This window comes from Bubalus kerabau, chromosome 6 (genome assembly GCF_029407905.1).
Source record: "Bubalus kerabau isolate K-KA32 ecotype Philippines breed swamp buffalo chromosome 6, PCC_UOA_SB_1v2, whole genome shotgun sequence".
In the NCBI taxonomy this organism is placed as follows: Eukaryota; Metazoa; Chordata; class Mammalia; order Artiodactyla; family Bovidae; genus Bubalus; species Bubalus kerabau.
In genome coordinates this window covers 26,057,131-26,084,923 of record NC_073629.1, presented here as the reverse complement: position 1 = coordinate 26,084,923, position 27,793 = coordinate 26,057,131, and the positions used below count along the sequence as shown (strand labels likewise).

General features: G+C 37.7%; 1 protein-coding gene across 1 annotated transcript in view; it reads right to left on the bottom strand.

The window, feature by feature from the left end:
- Positions 1–27,793, bottom strand: part of LOC129654860 (sperm-associated antigen 17-like) — a 330,465-nt gene that overhangs the window by 108,263 nt on the left and 194,409 nt on the right. The window contains exon 12 of the mRNA XM_055584600.1: positions 18,749–18,903. Coding sequence (XP_055440575.1) covers positions 18,749–18,903 — 155 coding nt within the window. The remainder of the gene's footprint in view (positions 1–18,748; positions 18,904–27,793) is intronic.

Here is a 27,793-nt window from a genome sequence, read left to right as displayed (position 1 = left end):
TAGTGGTTTTCCCTACATTTTTCAATGTAAGTCTGAATTTGGCAATAAAGAGTTCATGATCTGAGCCACAGTCAGCTCCCAGTCTTGTTTTTGCTGACTGTATAGAGCTTCTCTATCTTTGGCTGTAAAAAATATAGTCCATCTGATTTCAGTAATTGACCATCTGGTGATGTCCATGTAGAGAGTCATCTCTTGTGATGTTGGAAGAGGGTATTTGCTATGACCAGTGCATTCTCTTGGTAAAACTCTATTAGCCTTCGCCCTGCTTCATTTTGTACTCCAAGGCCAAACTTGCCTATTACTACAGGTATCTCTTGAATTCCTACTTGGCCTGTTAGTTGGTGGTAAGTCTACACTTGTTAACATGTTGAGATGAACAGGTCAAATACCCTGAAGTTATCTTGACTACTCTTGTTTCTCAAGTTCTTCTTCCAACTGTCAGGAAATCCAAATGATTTTTTAAAACATATTTAAACATGTATACCTGTGGCGGATTCATTTTGATATTTGGCAAAACTAATACAATTATGTAAAGTTTAAAAATAAAATAAAAAAAAAAAGAAAAGAAACATGGAAAAAAAAAAAACTTATTTAAATATATTCAAAGTCGTATCACGTCTCACTCTGCTTACTGCCGAATCCTGGTGTAAGTCACTACCATCTTTTGCTAGGATTGTTGCCATAGTCTTCCAACAAGTTTCCTTGTTCTTACCTTCGAGTCCCTGTAGTCTATTCCTAACAGAGCAACTAGAAAGATCCTTTTAATCCTTAAATCAGATTATACTCTCTTATTCTTAGAAACTTCTAATAGATTGGCATTTTAAACAAAACCCAGAATGCTTACTATTGATCTGTGATAACGGAACACAGATATGTATATTTCAAATGAAATGACAAAATAAGAAGCATTTCAGCACACAGTGATTCAGGAAGTTTGCCACCCAGGGATACTTCCTGAAATAATTACTCAAAAATGTATTCCAGAGCTTAAAAGAAAAGTTGAAGAAAGACAACATGGGATATAAGTAAGAGTTGAGAAAGAATAAAATTAATAGTTAAATGTAAGTAATTATTTATATTCAATTCTATTACTTGTTATCAAAAATATTACTTTACGATTAGAAATAAAATTTATAGACAATTTCTAAACGGGAGGTAGGAGATGCACTGGGAGCACGTGAAAATATGTTAAAGATTTTAACATTTTCTGGGAAATGGTATTAATATTCACTGCATTGGAGAAGGAAATGGCAACCCACTCCAGTGTTCTTGCCTGGAGGATCCCAGGGACAGGGGTGCCTCGTGGGCTGCTGTCAATGGGGTCACACAGAGTTGGACATGACTGAAGCGACTTAGCAGCAGCAGCAGCAGCAGCAAGCCTATCTATTATATAAAAGTATTTAAATGTGATTTAAAAGGATAAGTGTAACTTCTAGAAAAATATAAGTAGAATTTATGGCTTTTAAAAAAATCACATGCTAAGAATGAATTGAGTCTAACAAAGGAAGAAAGGGATTAATCTTGAAGTAAAAATATGGGTTGTATAAATTTAATGGTAAGAATGAGGCCAAACATATTAACAAATAAATTAAAAGTGAATAGATTAAGTTATTTTAAATGTAAAAAAATTAACATTGTTATTATTATTAGAATATTTTAAAAGACAGGAGATCTCAGAGTGGCTAAAAAACTCAAGTTGATATTTAAAAGAGGTGTATCTAAAACAGAAACAAAGTCAAAAGACTTAGAGAATGAATTTATGGTTGCCTGGGGGAAAGATGGGGGGAAGAGACAGTTAGGGATTTTGAGATGGACTTGTACACACTGCTATATTTACCTGCTATGTTCATAGATAATATAAAATGATAAAATGTTTTTATCCTTCAAGAAGTATATAATCTAAAATCTTTGTAAATGTAAAAATGTACAAAGATAAATAATAAAAGAGATAAACATCAATCCTACAGAAAAATGGAAGTAGTAGTATCAGCAGTATATACTTTATTGCAGTAATAATAGAAAATTCAGGTCCGCTTTGATATTGGAAGGCTCAGGTTCAAATCCTAGATCTGCCACTTACTTACAAATAATCAACTTCTTCATTTGTATAATGTTGTGATAACAAAGTGCGATGATATATGGAAAGCGTTGAACACAATTCTGACACATCATAAGCATCAATAAGTAGAAGCTTCACTATTATTAATGACAGTAAAATAGAATTCTTAAATAGGTTGTAAGCTTTCTAATATAAAGATGATTTTTAAAATATTTGTTATATTGTATGGTGTTCAGAATGCTGTATAAATAGTAGTGCCTAAAATTTATCAACATAAATATTTTCTCAAAAGTATCAATTGAGAATATGCTGTAAACACTATTATTCGCCATTTCTCATGAAACTCATAGTTTAGTAATGATATGTACAATTTCCCATCAGTTCTTTAATATAGTTTTAAAAATATTATTCATACTTTCCAAACTACTTAAATATTTATGAATTATGACTAAACTGAGCTCAAGAACAAAGGCCTATTCATGTTTGTAGAATCTAAAATAGTTTTCACAGTCCTTTGTATAGCTAAACAATGACAACAGATTTGTGTAAATAAAGCATTGAAATAGAATGGCTGACCTGTATAAATGTATAAATTAAATAAAGACATCATAGTATGTCCATTAAAAAAAAATAAAATAAAATGGATAACCAACAAGGACCTATGGTATAGCACATAGAACAATGCTCCATATTATGTGGCAGCCTGAATGGGAGGAGAGCTAGAGGGAGAATGCTGCTGCTGCTGCTGCTGCTAAATCGCTTCAGTTGTGTCCGACTCTGTGTGAGCCCAGAGATGGCAGCCCACCAGGCTCCCCCGTCCCTGGGATTCTCCAGGCAAGAACACTGGAGTGGGTTGCCATTTCCTTCTCCAATGCATGAAAGTGAAAAGTGAAAGGGAAGTTGCTCAGTCGTGTTCGACTCCTAGCGACCCCATGGACTGCAGCCCACCAGGCTCCTCTGCCCATGGGATTTTCCAGGCAAGAGTACTGGAGTGGGGTGCCATCACCTTCTCTGAGAGGGAGAATGGATACATGTATATGTATGGCTTAGTCACTTCACTGTTCATCTGAAAGTATCACAACATTGTTAAGTGGCTATATCCCAGGAGAAAATAAAAAGTTTAAATTTTAAAAAGAGATATATCTAAAAATCAAATTCAAGCAGAAGAATATAAAAATGGCAGAAGTCTAGGTCCTTAATTTTTGTGAGCAGCAGCACTATCCCTGACACAGTGCCCAACTACAGATTTTTTTTTGCTACAGGAGAAAAATAATTCTCTTACTAGTTTAACCATTATAATCAGTTTTCCATGAATATAGTGAAACATCATTCCTAGTTGACATGCAAAATGACTGAGAACATTACATCAGTAAATTATTAATATAAAAGAATTTCCAATAATATTAATATCAAATATGGTTAAATTCAAGGTGAAAAGCATTAAAGGGAAGATAGACGTGTTATGTGATAAGTTACAATCCTTTAAGAAGGATGTATATAAAAATAGAAATTAAAAAATAACTTTATGCATATACACATACACATACAGCACACATGCAGAACAGGAAGAAGAAACAGAGCTATAATCATAAAGACAGACATTAATCTATCTCTCTCAGAAATGGATGTTTATTTGGGGAATACTGATTAATTTTATTTTAATAGGCTGGAAAATCTAGATGTCATGCATGATTCCTTAAGAAAGTAAAAATTTCCAAAAGTAATTGAAGAAGAAATAGAAAAGCTGAATAGAGAATTAACTTCAGAAGGACTGACAAGCTTGTAGATTAATCTATTCTTCATCCTCTGACCTATTCTCTCTCCCATTGGGCCCTGCTACCCAGCCCCTTGGAATCCACTAACTCTAAATGGTTTTCCATGTGAAGTATTCTTACTCTCCGCAAAGTCAGGTACATACTGTGGAAGCTCCTGTATGTGTAAGCAAAGGGTCTTGGAAAATGACTTTGTAGTCTAACTTCTAACAGTATTGTTTTTTCTACAGAGTTAAAAGGTGGAATATTTTGACTGCCTTATGTGCTGTGAATCCTCAGAACTGTGGGCTCACATCTTAATGAGACAAATGGGGAGTGGACTGCAGGCTGTGGCTTCTCAGGTGAAGGGGGGCAACACGGTACCCTGATGCTCATTTCAGCAGGTACATGCAACCAGTGTGGGGAGGGAAGCAAAAGAAGTGGTGCCCTGGGGCAGCTGCTGAGCCCCTGATGGGATGAAGATGGGGTCATGCTGGATATCCTGCGCTGGGTTCTTGCAGAAAGCTAAGTAAACACAGAATTGGATTAAATTCTACTTACCATGTGATTCTGGTTGTTAACTTGAATCCACAATTATCTTAGAGGATCAGGTCATAAAAAATACACATAATTGTCAGTGTTATCCATAAGGTTAGTGTAACACCAATACATCTCTAAGTGATATATTTTACACACTTGGGAGAATAAAATAAACATCACTGGAGAAGTAAATTACAGAACATGTCATAAAATAGGTTACTGAAAGAGAAAAATTGCAAATAAAAGGTATCTATTTTATTAAGTTATAAAATGTATGTAAAGATCAATATGTTGGGTTTTATTATTTAATTTGTAATATCTGAAGCCAAGTATATCTAACATTTTCACTTGGGAGGGGAATGGAAAAAGAATGATTTTCTTTGGTCAAAGTGTGTGTGTAAACAACAAACCCTAGGTTTGGCTTTTTTGGGTATTCTAGTTCTTGTTTCTGTTGTCAATGGTATTTTTTCCTTTTTTAAACATCACATTTTCTAACAATTTCTTGTAGTGCAAAAAAATGCAGTTAGAGGATATGCTGCTGTTGTTATCCAGTTGCTAAGTTGTGTCCAACTCTTTGTGACCCCATGGACTGGCATGGGGTCATGCCACAGCATGCCAGGTTCCTCTGTCCTCCACTGTCTCCCGGAGTTTGCTCAAATTCATGTCCAGTGAGTCCGTGATGCCATCCAACCATCGCATCCTCTGCTGCTCCCTTCTCCTTTGCCTTCAATCTTTCCCAGTATCAGGGTCTTTTCTAAGGAATCGGCTGTTTGCATCAGGAGACAAAAGTGTTGGAGCTTCAGTATCAGGGCTGCTGAATGAATATTCAAGGCTGATCTTCAGGTAATTTCTCCCATTAATTCACATTTTTAGATAGATTGTTTGGGATTTTCCTGTGTCGCTAATAACCTCAGCTGCCAATAATGGCAGTTTCCTTTTGGATTCCTATACTTTAAAGATACTTTTAGTAATTTTTCTGAATCAGATCTTCATTAAATGTTGCTTAGAATTGGTCATGGTAGTTACCTCTATTTTGTTTCTAATTTTATAAAGATGTTTGTAACATTTTTTATTAAGTATGATGTTTACATCTTAATAACTTCAAAGGCATTCAGAAGACAATGGGATAATTTTCTTCAAAGTGCTGAGAATTTACATGTCAATCAAGAACTATATCCTAAGCAAAATTATCTTTCATGAACAAGGCTAAAATGAAGATATTTGCAATAAACAAAACTGATTTTACTACCAAAGATCCTCACTATATGAACTTTTAAAGCTCTTCTCTTAGGAAGAAGGGAAAATAAAATAGTAAGCATATATTAATTTACAAACACTGGATATGAAAACAATAATGTTATTATATTGTGGGGTAAAAACATTAAGATAGAATTAAAGTGTTCTACAATAATAGAAAATGTGGAATGGTGATAAGAAGTTAAAACACTCTATTGTGCTTATATTATTTGGTAGGCAGGTAAAGGCACGGTCTTCTGCAGGAGATGAAAGCAGTCGATCCTAAAGGAAATCAATCCTGAATATTCATTTCAAGGACTGATGTTGCAACTCCAATACTTGGCCACTTGATGTGAAGACCCACTCATTGGAAAAGACCCCAATGCTGGGAAAGATCGAAGACAAAAGGAGAAGGGGGCAGCAGAGGATGAGATGGTTAGACAGCATCACTGACTCAATGGACATGAATCTGAGCAAACTCCAGGAGACACTGAAGGACAGATGAGCTTAGCGTGCTGCGATCCATGGCATCACAGAGTCGGACATGACTGAGTGACTGAACAACGTAACAAAGGTGCTGATGACTTTGTAAATTTTAAAGTGAATATCATAGTTTCTGAAGAATGAGTTGAGATATAGTGTATAACTGTCATTCTGGTAGTAGTAATAAAAATGAAATTAATTCAAACCAAATAAGGAGAAATAAAGAAACTGAAAAAAAAAGGGCAAATAACAGGACAAAATTAAATGGTTGAAATTAATCCAAATATATGAACTAGGTTCTCAAGAGGTAAATATTGTCAGATGAATTTTTAAAATTTGGCTATATATATTTTTTGCAAGAGGTAAATGGATAGAAAAGGATATACAAGATAAAATATAAAAGAGGCTTGTAAAGTTTATCACTATCAGACAAGATACATATGATAAAGTCTGTACAGATATATCAATATTGGTCAATATAACCTTGAAAGCAAAGAGCAATCCCAGAGATAAAGACATTGCATATTGATAAAAGCTTAATCAGGGAAACAACTCAATTCTTGTTTTGCTTATTAACATAATCTTAACATCATTTCAACTCAGTCAGTCAGTCATGTCTGTCTTTGTGACCCCAGGCTTCCCTGTCCATCACCAACTCCTGGAGCTTGCTCAAACTTATGTACAAGTTGGTGATGCCATCCAACCATCTCCTTTTGTTGTCCCCTTCTCCTCCTGCCTTCAATCTCTCCCAGCATCAGGGTCTTTTCTAAAGAGTTAGTTCTTCGCATCAGATGGCCAACGTATTGGAGTTTCAGCTTCAGCATCTGTCCTTCCAATGAATATTCAGGACTGATTTCCTTTAGGTTTGACTGGGTAGATCTCCTTTCAGTCCACAGGACTCTCTAAGAGTCTTCTCCAACACCACAGTTCAAAAGCATCAGTTCCTTGGCACTCAGTGTTTGTTATAGTCCAACTCTCACACCCATACATGATGACTGGAAAAACCATAGTTTGACTAGATGGACCTTTGTCAGCAAAGTAATGTCTCTGCTCTTTAATATGCTGTCTAGGTTAGTCATAGCTTTTCTTCCAAGGAGCAAGTGTCTTTTAATTTCATGACTGTAGTCACCATCTGCAGTGATTTTGGAGCCCAAGAAAATAAAGTTTGTCATCTTTTCCCTTGTTTCCCCATCTATGTGCCATGAAGTGGCAGTAGGACTGGATGCCATGATCTTAGTTCTTTGAATGTTAAGTTTTAAGCCAACCTTTTCACTGTCCTCTTTCACTTTCATCAAGAGGATCTTTAGTTCTTCTTCACTTTCTGCCATAAGGCTGGTATCATCATAATGGTGGTGTCAATCTTAACATGCATGAAGTCAAAAACTGACAAATTTATAGGAATAAATCTACCAAGTTCCATCATACATTGAGTTTTTGAAAAATCATTTCTCATTAGTTGATTGATCAAGTTTTTAAAAATCAGAAAGAATAGTGAAGATTAAGAAATACAAACCTGTATTCAAAAACCAAAGAATAAACTTCCTTAACACACAAACTGGGGGTATTTATAACAACTGACCACATATTAAGCAACAAAGTGGATCAACAAATTTCACAGCATCAGTATTCTATAGAACATGTTGTCTGACTACTACTTTTGAAATTACAAACTATAATAAAAATGTAACTCAGCCAAATGTTTAAAATAAAAACTCATATTTCTATGCAATCCATGGGTCAAATAAGAATGATGGAAATGAGAAATGAATGATATAGCAGCATTGTTCAAAATAGCCAAGATATGAAAGCAACCTAAATGTCTATCAACAGATGAATAGATAAAGATGTGCTACATATACATAATGGAACACTGCTGCTGCTGCTGCTAAGTCGCTTCAGTTGTGTCCGACTCTGTGCGACCCCATAGATGGCAGCCCACCAGGCTCCCCCATCCCTGGGATTCTCCAGGCAAGAACACAGGAGTGGGTTGCCATTTCCTTCTTCAATGCATGAAAGTGAAAAGTGAAAAGTGAAAGTGAAGTCGCTCAGTCATGTCCGACTCTTCGCGACCCCATGGACTGCAGCCTACCAGGCTCCTCCGTCCATGGAATTTTCCAGGCAATTCCTATTCAGCTATAAAAGAGAATGGAATTATGCCATTTGCAGCAACATGGACGGACTGACTACGTTTAGTCAAATAGATGATACAGAGAAAGACAAATACTGTTTGTTATCACCTATATGTGGAATTTAAAAAATAAAGCAAATGAATGAATATAACAAAACCAAAACAGACTCGCAGACACAGAGAACAAACTAGTGGTTACCAGTTAGGAGAGAGAAGAGGAAAGAGGCAAGATAAGAATAGGGGTAAAGGGGAGGAGGAGCCAAGATGGCAGAGGAGTAGGACGGGGAGAACACTTTCTCCCCCACAAATTCATCAAAAGAGCATTTAAACGTCGAGTAAATTCCACAAAACAACTTCTGAATGCCGGCAGAGGACATCAGGCACCCAGAAAAGCAGCCCAACTCTTCGAAAGGAGGTAGGAAAAAATATAAAAGACAAAAAAAGAGACAAAAGAGGGAGGGACGGAGTTCCGTCCCGGGAAGGGAGTCTTAAAAACAGAGAAGTTTGCAAACACCAGGAAACCTTCTCACTGCCGAATCTGTGCCGAGCTTTGGAAGCACAGAGGGCAACATAAAAGGGAGGAAAAAAAAAACAATTAAAAATCGCAGATTGTGAGCCCTGTGGTAACTCCCCCAGCGGAGAAGCAGCGCAGACGCCTGCACACAGCATTAGCAAGCGGGGGCTGGGCAAGGAAGTGCGGCGCGGGCTGTGTCCCTTAGAGTAAGAATTGGGCCAAATGTCCTGAGCGCTATCTGAGCGAAATAATTTGGGCTAGCAAACCAGACTGTGGGATATCTACCACGCGAAAAGCCAGCCCTAACCTAAGACACTGCCAGGCCCGCGCACAGAACAAAGGACTGAACAGAGATAGCTGGCTGCAGACCTTCCCCCTCCGGTGACAGGCAGCCAGAGCCGGAAGGGGGCAATCGCAGCCCCAGAGAGACACTATCTATAAAACTGTAAGCAGGCTTCTTTGCTAACTAAAACTTCTTGGGGGTCTGGATGGTCAACATCTGCCTGAGAAGGTGCGCCAGTTTTACACCCAGATAACCGAGTGGCGGGGAGGCAATAAGTTGCAGCATTGGCGCCCGCCAAACACCTCATCACCTGAGCTGCTCGGATCTGGGAAGAACACAAAACGCAGGCCCAACCGAGTCTGCGCCTCTGAGGACTACCCGAGTGCCTGAACCTGAGCGGCTTGGACCTGGGAGCTCAGCCCAGGGCCGGCCTCTGATGGTTCCTGGCGGAACAACCTAGAGCCCGAGCAGTGTGGGCAGGGAGGCTACACGCGCAGTGAGCGGGGGCAGACCCAGTGTGGCTGAGGCACTGCGAGCGCACGCCAGTGTTATCTGTTTGCAGCATCCCTCCCTCCCTCCCCACAGCGCGGCTGAACAAGTGAGCCTAAATTAAAAAAAAGAAAAAAAAAAATAGTGTCCTCCACCGTCCCCTTTGTGTCAGGGCGGAAACCAGACACTGAAGAGACCAGCAAACAGAAGAAGCTATAACAGAAGGAAACGCCTTGGAAGCTACAGGCCATAGATTCAAACCCTGTGTTTACTACGGATTACATAGGAAGGGGCCTATAGATCTTGGGAAATATAAGTCGGACTAAGGAACTAGCCAAAAATGCACTAAACCCACAATACAACAAAACCAGAGAAAGACCTAGATATATTTTTACTATTTTTACGATCAATCTTTCTTTTTTTTTTAATTAAAAAAAAAAAATTTTAAGTCCTCTATTGTCCTTTAATTTTCACTTTTATAACTATTACTTTGCAAAAAAAAAAAAAAGAAGACCCTATTTTTTTTTCTTCCTCAGCAAACTTCATATATATATTTTATAATTTTTTGACTGTGTTTTTTTTTTTTCTTTCTTTTTCTTCTTTTCTTTAACATTGTATTTTTGAAATTCCAAACTCTACTCTAGATTTTTAATTTATGCTTTTTGGTATTTGATATCAATTTTGTACCTGTATTTTCTTTATAATTTTTGCGACATTGTTTTTTTTGGTTTGTTTGTTTTCTCTCTTTATTTTTCTTCTTCTTTTTTTTTTTAACGTTGTATTTTTGAAATTCCAAACTCTACTCTAGATTTTTAATTTTTGCTTTTTGGTATTAGTTATCAATTTTGTACCTGTAGTTTCTTTATAATTTTCGCGACCTTGTTTGTTTTTCTTTGTTAGTTTTTTCTCTCTTTCTTTTCCTTCTTCTTTTCATTAACATCGCATTTTTGAAATTCCAAACTCTACTCTAGATTTTTAATTTTTGCTTTTATCTATTTGTTACCAATTTTGTACCTTTAAGAACCCAATCTTCAGGACCCATTTTTCACTAGGGTACGAGATTACTGGCTTGACTGCTCTCTCTCCCTTTGAACACTCCGTTTTCTCCACCAGGTCGCCTATATCTCCTCCCTAACCCCTCTCTACTCTACCCAACTCTGTGAATTTCTGTGTGTTCCAGACGGTGGAGAACACTTAGGGAACTGATTACTGGCTGGATCTGTCTCCCTCCTTTTCATTTCCCCCTTTTATCCTTCTGGCCACCTCTGTCTCCTTCCTCCTTCTTCTCTTCTCTGTATAACTCCGTGAACATCTCTGAGCGGTCCGGTTGTGGAGTGCACATAAGGAAGTGACTACTGGCTAGCCCACTCTCTCCACTATTGATTCCACCTCATCTCATTTGGGTCACCTCTAACTCCCTCCTCCCTCTTCTCTTCTCCATGTAACGCTGTGAACCTCTCTGAGTGACCCTCACAGTAGAGAAACTTTTCATCTTTAACGTAGATGTTTTATCAATGGTGTTGTATAGAAGGAGAAGTTTTGAAACTACTGTAAAAATAAGACCGATAACTGGAAGTAGGAGGCTTAAGTCCAAACCCTGACTCCAGGGAACTCCTGACTCCAAGCAACATTAATTGACAGGAGCTCGTCAAACGCCTCCATACCAACACTGAAACCAAGCACCACACAAGGGCCAACAAGTTCCAGGGCAAGACATACCAAGCAAATTCTCCAGCAACAAAGGAACACAGCCCTGAGCTTCAAGATACAGGCTGCCCAAAGTCACCCCAAAACCATAGACATCTCATAACTCATTACTGGACATTTCATTACACTCCAGAGAGAAGAAATACAACTCCATCCACCAGAACATTGACACAAGCTTCCCTAACCAGGAAACCTTGACAAGCCACCTGTACAAACCCACACACAGCGAGGAAACGCCACAATAAAGAGAACTCCACAAACTGCCAGAATACAGAAAGGACACCCCAAACTCAGCAATTTAAACAAGATGAAGAGACAGAGGAATACCCAGCAGATAAAGGAACAGGATAAATGCCCACCAAACCAAACAAAAGAGGAAGAGATAGGGAATCTACCTGATAAAGAATTCCGAATAATGATAGTGAAATTGATCCAAAATCTTGAAATTAAAATGGAATCACAGATAAATAGCCTGGAGGCAAGGATTGAGAAGATGCAAGAAAGGTTTAAAAAGGACTTAGAAGAAATAAAAAAGAGTCAATATATAATGAATAATGCAATAAGTGAAATTAAAAACACTCTGGAGGCAACAAATAGTAGAATAACAGAGACAGAAGATAGGATTAGTGAATTAGAAGATAGAATGGTAGAAATAAATGAATCAGAGAGGACAAAAGAAAAACGAATTAAAAGAAATGAGGACAATCTCAGAGACCTCCAGGACAATATTAAACGCTACAACATTCGAATCATAGGGGTCCCAGAAGAAGAAGACAAAAAGAAAGACCATGAGAAAATACTTGAGGAGATAATAGTTGAAAACTTCCCTAAAATGGGGAAGGAAATAATCACCCAAGTCCAAGAAACCCAGAGAGTCCCAAACAGGATAAACCCAAGGCGAAACACCCCAAGACACATAGTAATCAAATTAACAAAGATCAAACACAAAGAACAAATATTAAAAGCAGCAAGGGAAAAACAACAAATAACACACAAGGGAATACCCATAAGGATAACAGCTGATCTTTCAACAGAAACTCTTCAAGCCAGGAGGGAATGGCAAGACATACTTAAAATAATGAAAGAAAATAACCTACAGCCCAGATTATTGTACCCAGCAAGGATCTCATTCAAGTATGAAGGAGAAATCAAAAGCTTTTCAGACAAGCAAAAGCTGAGAGAATTCTGCACCACCAAACCAGCTCTCCAACAAATACTAAAGGATATTCTCTAGACAGGAAACACAAAAACAGTGTATAAATTCGAACCCAAAACAATAAAGTAAATGGCAACGGGGTCATACTTATCAGTAATTACCTTAAACGTAAATGGGTTGAATGCCCCAACCAAAAGACAAAGACTGGCTGAATGGATACAAAAACAAGACCCCTACATATGTTGTCTACAAGAGACCCACCTCAAAACAGGGGACACATACAGACTGAAAGTGAAGGGCTGGAAAAAGATTTTTCCATGCAAATAGGGACCAAAAGAAAGCAGGAGTAGCAATACTCATATCAGATAAAATAGACTTTAAAACAAAGACTGTGAAAAGAGACAAAGACGGTCACTACATAATGATCAAAGGATCAATCCAAGAAGAAGATATAACAATTATAAATATATATGCACCCAACACGGGAGCACCGCAGTATGTAAGACAAATGCTAACAAGTATGAAAGGAGAAATTAACAATAACACAATAATAGTGGGAGACTTTAATACCCCACTCACACCTATGGATAGATCAACTAAACAGAAAATTAACAAGGAAACACAAACTTTAAACGATACAATAGACCAGTTAGACCTAATTGATATCTATAGGACATTTCATCCCAAAACAATGAATTTCACCTTTTTCTCAAGCGCACATGGAACCTTCTCCAGGATAGATCATATCCTGGGCCATAAAGCTAGCCTTGGTAAATTCAAAAAAATAGAAATCATTCCAAGCATCTTTTCTGACCACAATGCAGTAAGATTAGATCTCAACTACAGGAGAAAAACTATTAAAAAATCCATCATATGGAGGCTGAACAACACACTGCTGAATAACCAACAAATCACAGAAGAAATCAAAAAAGAAATCAAAATTTGCATAGAAACGAATGAAAATGAAAACACAACAACCCAAAACCTGTGGGACACTGTAAAAGCAGTCCTAAGGGGAAAGTTCATAGCAATACAGGCATACCTCAAGAAACAAGAAAAAAGTCAAATAAATAACCTAACTCTACACCTAAAGCAACTAGAAAAGGAAGAAATGAAGAACCCCAGGGTTAGTAGAAGGAAAGAAATCTTAAAAATTAGAGCAGAAATAAATGCAAAAGAAACAAAAGAGACCATAGCAAAAATCAACAAAACCAAAAGCTGGTTCTTTGAAAGGATAAATAAAATTGACAAACCATTAGCCAGACTCATCAAGAAACAAAGGGAGAAAAATCAAATCAATAAAATCAGAAATGAAAATGGAGAGATCACAACAGACAACACAGAAATACAAAGGATCATAAGAGACTACTATCAACAATTATATGCCAATAAAATGGACAATGTGGAAGAAATGGACAAATTCTTAGAAAAGTACAACTTTCCAAAACTGGACCAGGAAGAAATAGAAAATCTTAACAGACCCATCACAAGCACAGAAATTGAAACTGTAATCAAAAATCTTCCAGCAAACAAAAGCCCAGGTCCAGACGGCTTCACAGCTGAATTCTACCAAAAATTTAGAGAAGAGCTAACACCTATTCTGCTCAAACTCTTGCAGAAAATTGCAGAGGATGGTAAACTTCCAAACTCATTCTATGAGGCCACCATCACCCTAATACCAAAACCTGACAAAGATCCCACAAAAAAAGAAAACTACAGGCCAATATCACTGATGAACATAGATGCAAAAATCCTTAACAAAATTCTAGCAATCAGAATCCAACAACACATTAAAAAGATCATACACCATGACCAAGTGGGCTTTATCCCAGGGATGCAAGGATTCTTCGATATCGGCAAATCAATCAATGTAATACACCACATTAACAAATTGAAAAATAAAAACCATATGATTATCTCAATAGATGCAGAGAAAGCCTTTGACAAAATTCAACATCCATTTATGATCAAAACTCTCCAGAAAGCAGGAATAGAAGGAACATACCTCAACATAATAAAAGCTATATATGACAAACCCACAGCAAACATTATCCTCAATGGTGAAAAATTGAAAGCATTTCCTCTAAAGTCAGGAACAAGACAAGGGTGCCCACTTTCACCATTACTATTCAACATAGTTTTGGAAGTTTTGGCCACAGCAATCAGAACAGAAAAAGAAATAAAAGGAATCCAAATTGGAAAAGAAGAAGTAAAGCTCTCACTGTTTGCAGATGACATGATCCTCTACATAGAAAACCCTAAAGACTCCACCAGAAAATTACTAGAACTAATCAATGACTATAGTAAAGTTGCAGGATATAAAATCAACACACAGAAATCCCTTGCATTCCTATACACTAATAATGAGAAAACAGAAAGAGAAATTAAGGAAACAATTCCATTTACCATTGCAACGGAAAGAATAAAATACTTAGGAATATATCTACCTAAAGAAACTAAAGACCTATATATAGAAAACTATAAAACACTGGTGAAAGAAATCAAAGAGGACACTAACAGATGGAGAAATATACCATTGGTTCATGGATTGGAAGAATCAATATAGTGAAAATGAGTATACTACCCAAAGCAATCTATAGATTCAATGCAATCCCTATCAAGCTACCAACAGCATTCTTCACAGAGCTAGAACAAATAATTTCACAATTTGTATGGAAATACAAAAAACCTCGAATAGCCAAAGTGATCTTGAGAAAGAAGAATGGAACTGGAGGAATCAACCTACCTGACTTCAGGCTCTACTACAAAGCCACAGTTATCAAGACAGTATGGTACTGGCACAAAGACAGAAATATAGATCAATGGAACAAAATAGAAAGCCCAGAGATAAATCCACGCACATACGGACCCTTATCTTTGACAAAGGAGGCAAGAATATACAATGGATTAAAGACAATCTCTTTAACATGTGGTGCTGGGAAATCTGGTCAACCACTTGTAAAAGAATGAAACTAGAACACTTTCTAACACCATACACAAAAATAAACTCAAAATGGATTAAAGATCGCAATGTAAGACCAGAAACTATAAAACTCCTAGAGGAGAACATAGGCAAAACACTCTCTGACATACATCCCAGCAGGATCCTCTATGACCCACCTCCCAGAATATTGGAAATAAAGGCAAAAATAAACAAATGGGACCTAATTAACCTTAAAAGCTTCTGCACATCAAAGGAAACTATTAGCAAGGTGAAAAGACAGCCTTCAGAATGGGAGAAGATAATAGCAAATGAAGCAACTGACAAACAACTAATCTCAAGAATATACAAGCAACTCCTACAGCTCAACTCCAGAAAAATAAATGACCCAATCAAAAAATGGGCCAAAGAACTAAATAGACATTTCTCCAAAGAAGACATACAGATGGCTAACAAACACATGAAAAGATGCTCAACATCACTCATTATCAGAGAAATGCAAATCAAAACCACTATGAGGTACCATTTCACACCAGTCAGAATGGCTGCGATCCAAAAGTCTACAAGTAATAACTGCTGGAGAGGGTGTGGAGAAAAGGGAACCCTCTTACACTGTTGGTGGGAATGCAAACTAGTACAGCCAGTATGGAGAACAGTGTGGAGATTCCTTAAAAAACTGGAAATAGACCTGCCTTATGATCCAGCAATCCCACTGCAGGGCATACACACTGAGGAAACCAGAAGGGAAAGAGACATGTGTACCCCAGTGTTCATCGCAGCACTGTTTATAATAGCCAGGACATGGAAGCAACCTAGATGTCCATCAGCAGATGAATGGATAAGAAAGCAGTGGTACATATACACAATGGAGTACTACTCAGCCATTAAAAAGAATACAGTTGAATCAGTTCTAACGAGGTGGATGAAACTGGAGCCTATTATACAGAGTGAAGTAAGCCAGAAAGAAAAACACCAATACAGTATACTAATGCATATATATGGAATTTAGAAAGATGGTAACAATAACCCTGTGTACGAGACAGCAAAAGAGACACTGATGTATAGAACAGTCTTATGGACTCTGTGGGAGAGGGAGAGAGTGGGAAGATTTGGGAGAATGGCATTGAAACATGTAAAATATCATGTATGAAATGAGTTGCCAGTCCAGGTTCGATGCACGATACTGGATGCTTGGGGCTGGTGCACTGGGACGACCCAGAGGGATGGAATGGGGAGGGAGGAGGGAGGAGGGTTCAGGATGGGGAACACATGTATACCTGTGGCGGATTCATTTTGATATTTGGCAAAACTAATACAGTTATGCAAAGTTTAAAAATAAAATAAAATTTAAAATTAAAAAAAAAAAAAAAGAATAGGGGCAAAGAGGCACAAACTACTAGGTATAAAATAAACTAAAGGGATACATTGCATAGCACTGGGAAATGTAGGCAATAATTTATAATACTTTAAATGGAGTATAATCTATAAAAATACTGAATCACAATGTTGTACACCTGAAACTAATATAATAGTAAATCAGCTATAATTCAATAAAAAAGAATTATGTGTTCAAAAAAATGAACAACAATAAAATTCCATCAGTCAGATATTTTGTAGTGCTAAAGTGGTATTTAAAAAGAAATTTTTGCCTTAAATACTTGTAAAGCAACAAAAATAACTCAAAATCCTGAGATAAAATTCTAATTTGCAAATAAAGGACATTGGAATAATCCAAAGAAATTGAGAGAAAATAAAAATAAAGATGAGGGCATATTTTTTAAAATTAAAAAGGACAAAGGATCAAATGCAATAATTGCTTTTACAAAAAATTTAAGAAAATTGGCAAACCTTTGGCAAGACTGGTTCAGAAAAACAGAGAAATCACAGATTAAAAGCATTAGGAATTAAAACAGATATGTGTAACACAAAAAGGCAAGAGCATATTGTAATCCACTTTATGCAATAATTTTGAAAACAGGTAAAATGGTCAAATTCCTAGAGAAATACATATTATCAAATGTAGTTCAAAAATACATAGTAAACCCAAAGAGTCTAATAATCATGACAGAGGTTAAATCAGTAATTAACCATCTTCCCAGGTCCAGATGTTCTTATTTTCAAGTTTTACCAAATGCCAAAGGAATATACATCTTAGTCTTACATAAATTCTTTCAGAAAATAAAAAAAGTAGAGATTAAAAAGGGAGAATATCCACCCATTAATTTATGAGGCTAATAAAAATCTCAATCTCAAGCCAGAAAAGAACATTTAAAGATGGGAAAAATTATAGCTGAATCTTACCCATGAATACAGATGGACATATTCTAAAGAATATATTAGCAAGCTAAATGCAGCAATTTATAAACAAGATAACATAATGGACAAATTTGATTTTCATGGGAATGTAAGTTCAAACAGAATATCTATTAATAAAATTTCACACTTTAACAGATTAAAGGAAAAGAGAGAACACCTAAATTGATGCAGGAAAATAATTTGATATTATTTAATAGTCATTTATAATTAAGAACCTAGAGCAAACTAGCAACGTAAGAAAATTTTCTAACCTAATAAGGAGCATTTACCTATGGCAAAAAACTGAAAAAATACTTAATAGATGAATATTCAGAACCTCGAATAAGACAATAATGTTCTCAAAGTTGTACTGAAGTCCTAGTCAACAAAGAAATGAAAAGCATAATTACTGGCAATGAAAAACAAAACAAAGGAAAGCACAGTTATATTAGCTTGGTATACCTATTGTGTATCCTAATTTAAAAAAATCATCTTATGACTTTAAAGTGTGTGATTCTGTGTATATGTATGCACACAATCCATTTCTCCAGTTTTCTGTAGGTCCATGTTCATCCTCTCTGTATCCCTTAGGACTAAATTCTATATAAATAACAAATACTGAATATACATTAACCAGTACAGAAAAATAATGAAAAGTTCTCATCATTAAGGATGAGAAAGGAGAGAAAAATTTTAAGATAGCAATGAAATAATTAAGGAGCTGGGGAGGAAAAACAAATTACTGATTCCTAGAGGTCTCAGTTTGCTGGGAAGCTGAGTGCATGTGTCATTCAGTTACCCTACGTCTGAGTCTTCCCTAGATCAAGTGGAGTTACCCAAAACCAGCATATGGAATGCCATGTTTTGTAGTTCCTACTTTAAACCTTTCAGAGGCTGTTATATTGGAGTCTAAATGAATCAAGTATAATTTAATAATATCCCCACTAGATTCAATGGGGCCAGGAATGATGTCTGCCTTCTTCAGTGTATAGTTTCAACGCCTATCACAGTGCCTGGCACACAGCATTCAATTTGGTGAACTTCACTGAATCTACGGTACTGCACAAATGTTTTTATTGGGTTGAACCACTCAGCTTAGGCTAAGGAATTAAAAACCAAGTAACAAGCTAACTAAGATAACTAACTAAACCATCTAAGTTGGTTACCTGAATCCAACATTAGAGTGAAGGCCAACTTTCCAATATTCATGATGCAGACGTTGTAAATTCATTGGATTATGAAAGACCAACAGTAAAGAGTTGTCTTGTGTATGGTAATAAGAATCAATACACCTGTATTGCTGATTGGCTTCTTGAAGAACCTGAAAATCAAAATGAATGCATTGTTTTGTCTTTTTTTCCCCGAGAGAAGGGTCTCCTGCTAGGGCTTTTCTCTGCTTCCTCCTTTTTCTCCCCTTATCTCCATGATGCTGGTCAAGGTGAGAGCAGGAATGGCAGATATTTTCAGGAGCATTTTAGTAACTCTTATAAGAAAAACAAATCCTAGGCTCCAAGCATAGAGGTATTTGCTCAAGTGTTTTTCATTAATGCTGGGAGATAATAACATCTAGGAGTTATTTAGCACTTTCCATGCCTTCTTTTTAAGCTTCTCTGGTAGCTCAGCTGGTAAAGAATCTACCTGCAATGCAGGAGACCCTGCTTCGATTCCTGGGTCAGGAAGATCCCCTGGAAAAGGGATAGGCTATCCTCTCCAGTATTCTTGGGCTTTCCTGATGGTAAAGAATCTGCCTGCAGTATGGGAGACCTGGGTTCGATCCCTGGGTTGGGAAGATCACCTGGAGGAGGGTATGGCAATCCACTCCAGTATTTTTACCTGGAGAATTCCATGAAAAGAGGAGCCTGGTGGGCTACAGTCCATAGGGTTGCAAAGAGTTGGACACGACTGAAGCGACTTAACATGCACACACACACATACCTTCAGATAAATCATCTCATTTTATCATAAAAACCTCAGATACATCGGTATGATTATTTTTGCCATTTCAAAATATTAAAAGCTGCATTTTTCAGTATCGTTTGTGGCCAAGAGAGAATAAGAGACTTGTCTAAGAGTATGGAGTTCCTAAGTTCTGGTACAAGGGCTTATACCAGTCTTTTGACTCTAAATGTCACATTTCACACTCCACACAGCACTCTCCACTACACCACAGTGTGATGCAGAGACATACTGTGAGTGGTCTTCTTGATACATACTGTTTCTACACAACTTCTATCCCTGATCCTTTCCAAAACATTTTATCCTCAGCACTGTAATTGCAGCCACAGAGGGGCCCTGTGGGCAGCTGCCTTTTCCTTATGCCAATCAACGTAAAGAAATATGTCCACAGGGAAAGAAATTAGACAGTTGTGGGGTTTTGTTTTGTTTTTCTTGTCCATATCAATTTGGTGGAGGCAGCTTTCTGTTCTCCACTGTTTGGATGATCTGAAGGCATGGAATTGCATATTATGTCAGGAAAGGACTATTTTACTTTTGCTGTCAATTGCGCACGGTAGTATAACTAAAATAATACATTTACTCTCCAATCTAATCCCCTATATGCCCTTATGAAGCGGCATTTGAATTTTTACAACTGGTCCCTGAGAGCCAATACAAGAAACACATATATGGTAAATTTGTTTTCTTTCTCTCTTTTTCTAGGCTGCACAGTGCAGCTGTGGGGATCTTAGTTCCCTGACCAGGGCTCAAACCCATGCTCCCCTGCAGTAGAAGGATGGAGTCTTAACCATTGGACTGCCAGGGAAGTCCTGACATGGTAAATATTTTTGCATTTAAAACATTTTACTCTGTGGGGGTCCTATCCATTACTTTTTTGGGCAAATTCCTTTCAGATTTTAAATTAGAAAAACAGACAATCAAACTTATATTTTTGATTAATGTATTGGTGTTCTCAATTAATATTCGATAAAGTTTCATACAATTTATTTCTTTTCCTTTTTAAAAATTTGGCCACAACATTGCAAATCAACTATACTTCAATACATTTAAAAAACTTGGCTTTTACTGATTATCATGTATTGATATTTTTCTTTTTTTTTCTTTTCTTTTCTTTTAGACATTTTTCTCATTAATTATGTTTTTCATTAAAAATGGAGACCTATGACATTCACAAAAAAACAAAACGAACAAGATAGCTAAGACTTTTTTTTAAAATATGATTACGATTTTTACAGAGGAGTCTGGAGTTCAGAGATGTGTGTTTAAGAAGCAATTGATGGAACACCTGATATGGAGATAAGGGATTAGAGTGGAGAGAGAGTGAAATAGGCTGATGATATTATAGTAGATGGGGAGGATGGAACTTGGATTAAAGTATCAGCAGTGGAGATGGTGAAGAGCCTCAAGAGGTATTTTGAGGTGTACCCTCAAAACTCAATGATGGACCAGATGTGTGCGACAAAGGAAAAGCTGAAGTAAGGAATGACTCTCAGCCTTTTGGCTTGACGCTGGTGTTTTCTGAGATGGATGAGGGGAGAAGCATGCTTAGGTGGGAAAATTACTTGCTTCATGTGGGACACTAAATATTTAAGATGCCTATCAGAAATTCACTAATGTGGAACTCAAGATAGAGATAATTTGGAAGATAAACTTTTATGAGTCATCAGGATTAGACATATGTAGTAGATGAAATCATTAAAAGAATGTTTACAGAGGAGAGAAGACAGTTCGAGACTGAGGCTTGAAGCACTTCAATATTTAAATGGTAGGTAGAGGAGAAGTACTCAACAAAATTCCAGACGGCACACTGAGGAGGAATCCGGTATGGTGCTTTGGAAACTGGGAGTGAACAGTGTTTTGTGGGGAAGTGATCAGCTTTGTGAGGAAAAGGTCAAGGAAGATATACAAAGAAATGTCCATTAGGTTTGGCAGGACAATTACATGTGACCTTGAAAAGTGAAGCTTCAGGACGTCCCTGGTGGTTCAGTGGATAAGACTCCAGGCTCCCAATGCAGGGGGCCTGGGTTCGATCCCTAGTCAGGGAATTAGATTCCACCTGCTGCAACTGAGAGTTCACATGCCGCAACCAAGACCTGGAGCAGCCAAATAAATAAATATATTTTTAAAAAGAAATAAAAGTTAAGCTTCTATGGAGTGAGGAGGAGAGGCTAAAACAAAATAAAATCTGAAATGAACTTCCAGTTAAAAAATGAAAGATTAAACACATGCACTTCCTAACCCCTCACTAAAGGAACAGTCAAATTCGAGTTTTAATATCACAAAGTTGAAGCCCAAGGGAGATGAGACAAAAGAAACATTGTGGAGGCTGGAAAGCAGGAGAATAAATGGTAACTGATTTAGCAGAACATGGAAAATCAAATTCCAAGATTAGTTTTAAGAGAGACCTGAAGGAACATTATGAGCAGAAACACAGAAAGGCTCCGGAAATGGCAGAGTTAGGTACCTCTGAAAGTGGAATGAAAGTGGCAATGAAAATAGGAAGATTAATGTCTTTTAAGAAGCCTCAACCATTCTGAGCAGCCAGGGTACTGCCCATCTCTCTCATCAGCAGAAGAAAGGAGGATTATTACTATAGAAGCTGACCCTGTGTATTTTTAAGAGGAGGGACCTTGGGCACCACTGAGGGAGAGCTATACCACAGAAAAAAGAGAATTCTATAAAAGTTGAATTGGCATGGTCGAATAGAGATATAAGGTGAGCCACAAATGTGAGCCATGTGCATACTTTTAAAATTTATAGTAGTCATATTTTAAAGGTTAAGGTAAAATCAAACCATATATTTTATTTAACCTAATATGTCAAAATATATTATCATTTCAATATGTAATCAATATAAAAATTACTAAGTACTCAGAAGCTACATGTGACTAGTGGCTACCACATTGGACAGTGCAGATCTAGACACTGGGTGGTAAGAAATCTGAAATTCATTTCCTCCATCATTCAGCTCCTAAAACCCTGACAAGTTATGTCTCGGAAGAGAAGAGATCAGACTTTTTTCCCTAGAGGCTCTAAATGGCCCAAGAGTATAGAATTAATACATCAACATTCACAGGTCTTTCAAGACCCCCCACCTCCCCGCAGCCAAATCACCCAACAACAAGGTCAGCTTATTGACAGCTTTCCCCCACTTTGACTTTATGTAGCACTTCCTATTATATTTTTTTAGTGTCTCATTATGAATATAAACAAAGAGGCAAATATCACTAGATGCTATTCTTCAATGTGAAAAATGAAGACACCTCCCCCACAAAAAAATAGTTAAAACCTGGGGAAAGGAGTTTTCAGGGAGAAGACTTCAAAGGACTTTAGTATATCCTCATAGAGATAAGGGAAGATACGGTACCAGGGAATGGGAAGAGTATGTTTTATAAATGTAATTTGTAACTATAAATATAACCTTATGATATTAATATTATAACAACAGATACAGAAGACTTGATAGAAAAATTCGATGAAAGCAGAGACATATTTCCAGAATGAGAAGAAAAGCTGTTGAAAACTTGGAAGGAAAGGATAAGGAAATTGGAACTTCAGTCTAGGAGTCCAATACCAGAACAACAGGAGTTTCAGGAAGAAAGACTAAAGAAAAGGGAGGGGAGAGGATTATTAGAGTGATGATTGTATAATACTTCCCAGAATGTAAAGCTCAGAGTTTCTGGATTATACTGGGCTCCCCGGTGCAGTATTAAGAATAGAACCACACATCAAGGCATATCAACAGGAAATCCAGAACACTGGAACAGAAAGAAAATTTTAAAGACCTTACAGAGAGAAGAAAAAACACAGACTCACCTGATCAGGAATCAGAATTTCATTGTTTTTTTCTTTCTCAAGGACAATCTGGAACGCTAGACTATTGAGGAATGGCTTCAAAATGTTGAAGGAAAATACTTTTTAACTTAGCATCTTATATAAAGGCAAACTGGCAGTTAAAAGTATAGAATTAAGGTATTTTCAAACATCCATCACCTCAAAAATTTACCTGCCATTTATGTTAACTCAGGAGGTAACTTGAAAAGACAGTCCCCCACAAAAAGAGAGTAACCCAAGAGAGAGGGCAACATGGGATGCAGAAGACAGTATCTAACTGGAAATAGAGGCAAAGGATATGGCCAGGATGGCCGCAAAGGGGATGGCAGGACCACCACTGTCTAGCGTGCTCTCTCTGAGAACCGGTAGAATTTCCTTTGCTGCTTTGTATAGTAGCTTCTGACAGGGGTCATCAATCCTTGGTGAATTTTAGCTTGGATCTGCATCATTCTAATCTCCACCTCTCTGGTTACAAAATATTCTCCCTGTGTGTCTTTAGTTGGTATTTTCTTCTTCTTACAAGGACATAAATCACATTTGGTTGGAGCCTACTATAATGATCTCATCTTAACTTGATTGCATCATTTAGACACCCTAATTCCAAATAATCCACTTTCAGGTCCTAGGTGTAAGGATTCTAAAAAATCTTTTGAGGGACACTGTTCAACATAAAACAGTTCAGACTGAAAGTGAAAGTTGCTCAGTCAGTCTGACTCTTTGCGACACTAGGGACTATACAGTCCATGGAATTTTCCAGACCAGAATAATGGAGTGGGTTGCCCTTTCCTTCTCCAGGGGATCTTCCCAACCCTGGGATCAAACCCAGGTCTCCTGCATTGTGGATTCTTTACCAGCTGAGCTACCAGAGAAGCCTACAGTTTATCTTGTAGCCTCTCAAATTCATATCTTTCCCATGTATAAAATATATTCACCCACCCAACATCCTTCAAAGTTTCAACCCTTTCCAGCATCAACTCTAAGGCTCAAATGTTATCTGAATATCTTCTAAGTCAGTTATGGGTGTGACTCAGTTTCTGAGTCCCACCATCCTTGGGCAAAATTCCTGCTCACCTGTGACCCTGTGAACCCAGAAAACAAGTAGAGGACAAGCAGAGGTTCAGAACACACAGGAAAGATATTGCTTACAAAACACAACTGATGGACTATCTGTTAGGTTTGAATGTACTGAGCAGAGATTTACTCTTAAGTAGAGAATTTGGGGGAGAGTAGTGACAAATGTTTATCAAACTAAACAAATAAAAAGGAAATGTAATCCAGGATACTACACAGTGCAGCTATGAATCAGTTCAGTTCAGTCACTAAGTCGTGTCTGACTATCTGTGACCCCGTGGACTGCAGCACACCAGGCTTTCCTGTCCGTCACCAACTCCCAGAGCCTACTCAAACTCATGTCCATTGAGTGGGTGATGCCATCCAACCATCTCATCCTCTGTTGTCCCCTTCTCGTCCTGCCTTCAATCTTTCCCAGCATCAGGGTCTTTTCCAGTGAGTCAGTTCTTCACATCAGGTGGCCAAAGTAATGGAGTTTCAGCTTCAGCATCAGTCCTTCCAATGAATATTCAGGACTGATTTCCTTTAGGATTGACTGGTTGGATCTCCTTGCAGACCAAGGGACTCTCAAGAGTCTTCTCCAACACCACAGTTCAAAAGCATCAATTCTTTGGTTCTCAGCTTTCTTTATAGTCCAACTCTCACATCCATACATGACTACTGGAAAAACCATAGCTGGACCTTTGTTGGCGAAGTAATGTTTTTGCTTTTTAACACGCTGTCTAGGTTGGTCAAAACTTTTCTTTCAAGGAGCAAGTGGCTGCAGTCACCATCTGCAGTGATTTTGGAGCCCAAAAAGATAAAGTCTCTCACCGTTTCAATTGTTTCCCCATCTATTTGCCATGAAGTGATGGGACCAGATGCCATAATCTTAGTTTTCTGAATGCTGAGTTTTAAGCCAACTTTTTCATTCTCTTCTTCCACTTTCATCAAATGGTTCTTTAGTTCTTCTTCGCTTTCTGCCATAAGTGTGGTGTCATCTGCATATATGAGGTTATTGATATTTCTCCTGGCAGTCTTGATTCCAGCTTGTGCTTCATACAGCCTGGCATTTTGCATGATGTACTCTGCATATAAGTTAAATAAGCAGGGTGACAATATTCAGCCTTGATGTACTCTTTTCCCTATTTGGAACCAGTCTGTTGTTCATATTCTGTTCTAACTGTTGCTTCTTGACCTGCATACAGATTTCTCAGGAGGCAGGTCAGGTGGTCTGGTATTCCCATCTCTTTTAAGAATTTTCCACAGCTTGTTGTGATCACACAGTCAAAGGTTTGGCATAGTCAATAAAGCAGAAGTAGATGTTTTTCTGGAACTGTGTCACTTTTTCTGTGATCCAATGGATGTTGGCAATTAGATCTCTGGTTTCTCTGCCTTTTCTAAATCCAGCTTGAACATCTGGAAGTTCACAGTTCACATACTGTTGAAGCCTGGCTTGGAGAATTTTGAAGATCATTTTGCTAGCGTGTGAGATGAGTGTAATTGTGCAGTAGTTTGACCATTCTTTGGCACAGCCTTCCTTTGGGATTGGAATGAAAACCGACCTTTTCCAATCCTGTGGCCACTGCTGAGTTTTCCAAATATGCTGACAAATTGAGTGCAGCACTTTCACAACATCATCTTTTAGGATTTGAAATAGCTCAACTGGAATTCCATCACCTCCTCTAGCTGTGTTCATAGTGTTGCTTCCTAAGGCTCACTTGACTTCCTTTGCATTCTAGAATGTCTGGCTCTAGATGAGTGATCACACCATCATGATTATCTGGGTAATGAAGATCTTTTTGTATAGTTCTTCTGTGTATTCTTGCCACCTCTTCTTAATATCTTCTGCTTCTGTTAGGTCCATACCATTTCTGTCCTTTATTGTGCCCATCTTTGAATGAAATGCTACCTTGGTATCTCTAATTTTCTTGAAGAGCTTTCTAGTCTTTCCCATTCTGTTATTTTCCTCTATTTCTTTGCATTGATCACTGAGGAAGGCTTTCTTCTCTCTCCTTGCTATTCTTTGGAACTCTGCATTCAAATGGGTATATCTTTCCTTTTCTCCTTTGCATTTCTTTTTCTCAGGGATGGCCTTGATCACAGCCCCCTGTACAATGTCACAAACCTCCGTCCATAGTTCTTCAGGCACTCTGTATCAGATTTAATGCCTTGAATCTAGTTGTCACTTCCACTGTATAATTGTAAGGGATTTGATGTAGGTCATAACTGAATGGTCTAGTGGTTTTCCCTATTTGCCTCAATTTAAGTCTGAATTTGGCAATAAGGAGTTCATGATCTGAGCCACAGTCAGCTCCCAGTCTTGTTTTTGCTGTCTGTATAGAGCTTCTCCATCTTTGGCTGCAAAGAATATAATCAGTCTGATTTTGGTGTTGACCATCTGGTGATGTCCATGTGTAGAGTCTTCTCTTGTGTTATTGGAAGAGGGTGTTTCCTGTGACCACTGCGTTCTCTTGGCAAAACTCTATTAGCCTTTGCCCTGCTTCATTCTGTATTCCAAGGCCAAATTTACCTGTTATTCCAGGTGTTTCTTGACTTCCTACTTTTGCATTCCAGTCCCTTATAATGAAAACATCTTTTATTGGGTGTTAGTTCAAGAAGGTCTTGTAGAACTTCATAGGACCATTCAACTTCAGCTTCTTCAGCATTACTGGTCAGGGCATAGAGTTGGATTACTGTGATATTGAATGGTTTGCTTTGGAAATGAACAGAGATCATTCTGTCGTTTTTGAGATTGCATCCAAGTACTGCATTTCGGACTCTTGTTGACTATGCTGACTACCCCATTCCTTCTAAGGGATTCTTGCCCACAGTAGTAGATAGAAGGGTCAGCTGAGTTAAATTCACCCATTCCAGTCCATATTGGTTCGCTGATTCCTAAAATGTCGATGTTCACTCTTGCCATCTCCTGCTTGACCACTTACAATTTGCCTTAATTCATGGACCTGACATTCCAGGTTCCTATGCAATATTGCTCTTTACAGCATCAGACCTTGCTTCCATCAGCAGTCCCATCCACACCTGGGTGGTTTTTTGCTTTGGCTCCATCCCTTCATTCTTTCTGGAGTTATTTCTCCACTGATCGCCAGTAGCATATTGGGCACCTACCGACCTGGGGAGTCCATCTTTCAGTGTCCTATCTTTTTGCTTTTTCATACTGTTTCAGCTGTGAATAGCACTTATATAATTGAAATATGACAAATCTTGAAATCTAATAAAAATTATGATATGGCTAAAAGTTTCAGAGAATGACAAGGTTTGAGTTTATGAGTGTGTATATGTATGTATAAGAGTAATGAGTGAGTGTACGTGCATGTCTCAGTGTGTGTTATATGGGGTTGGGCAAGCTG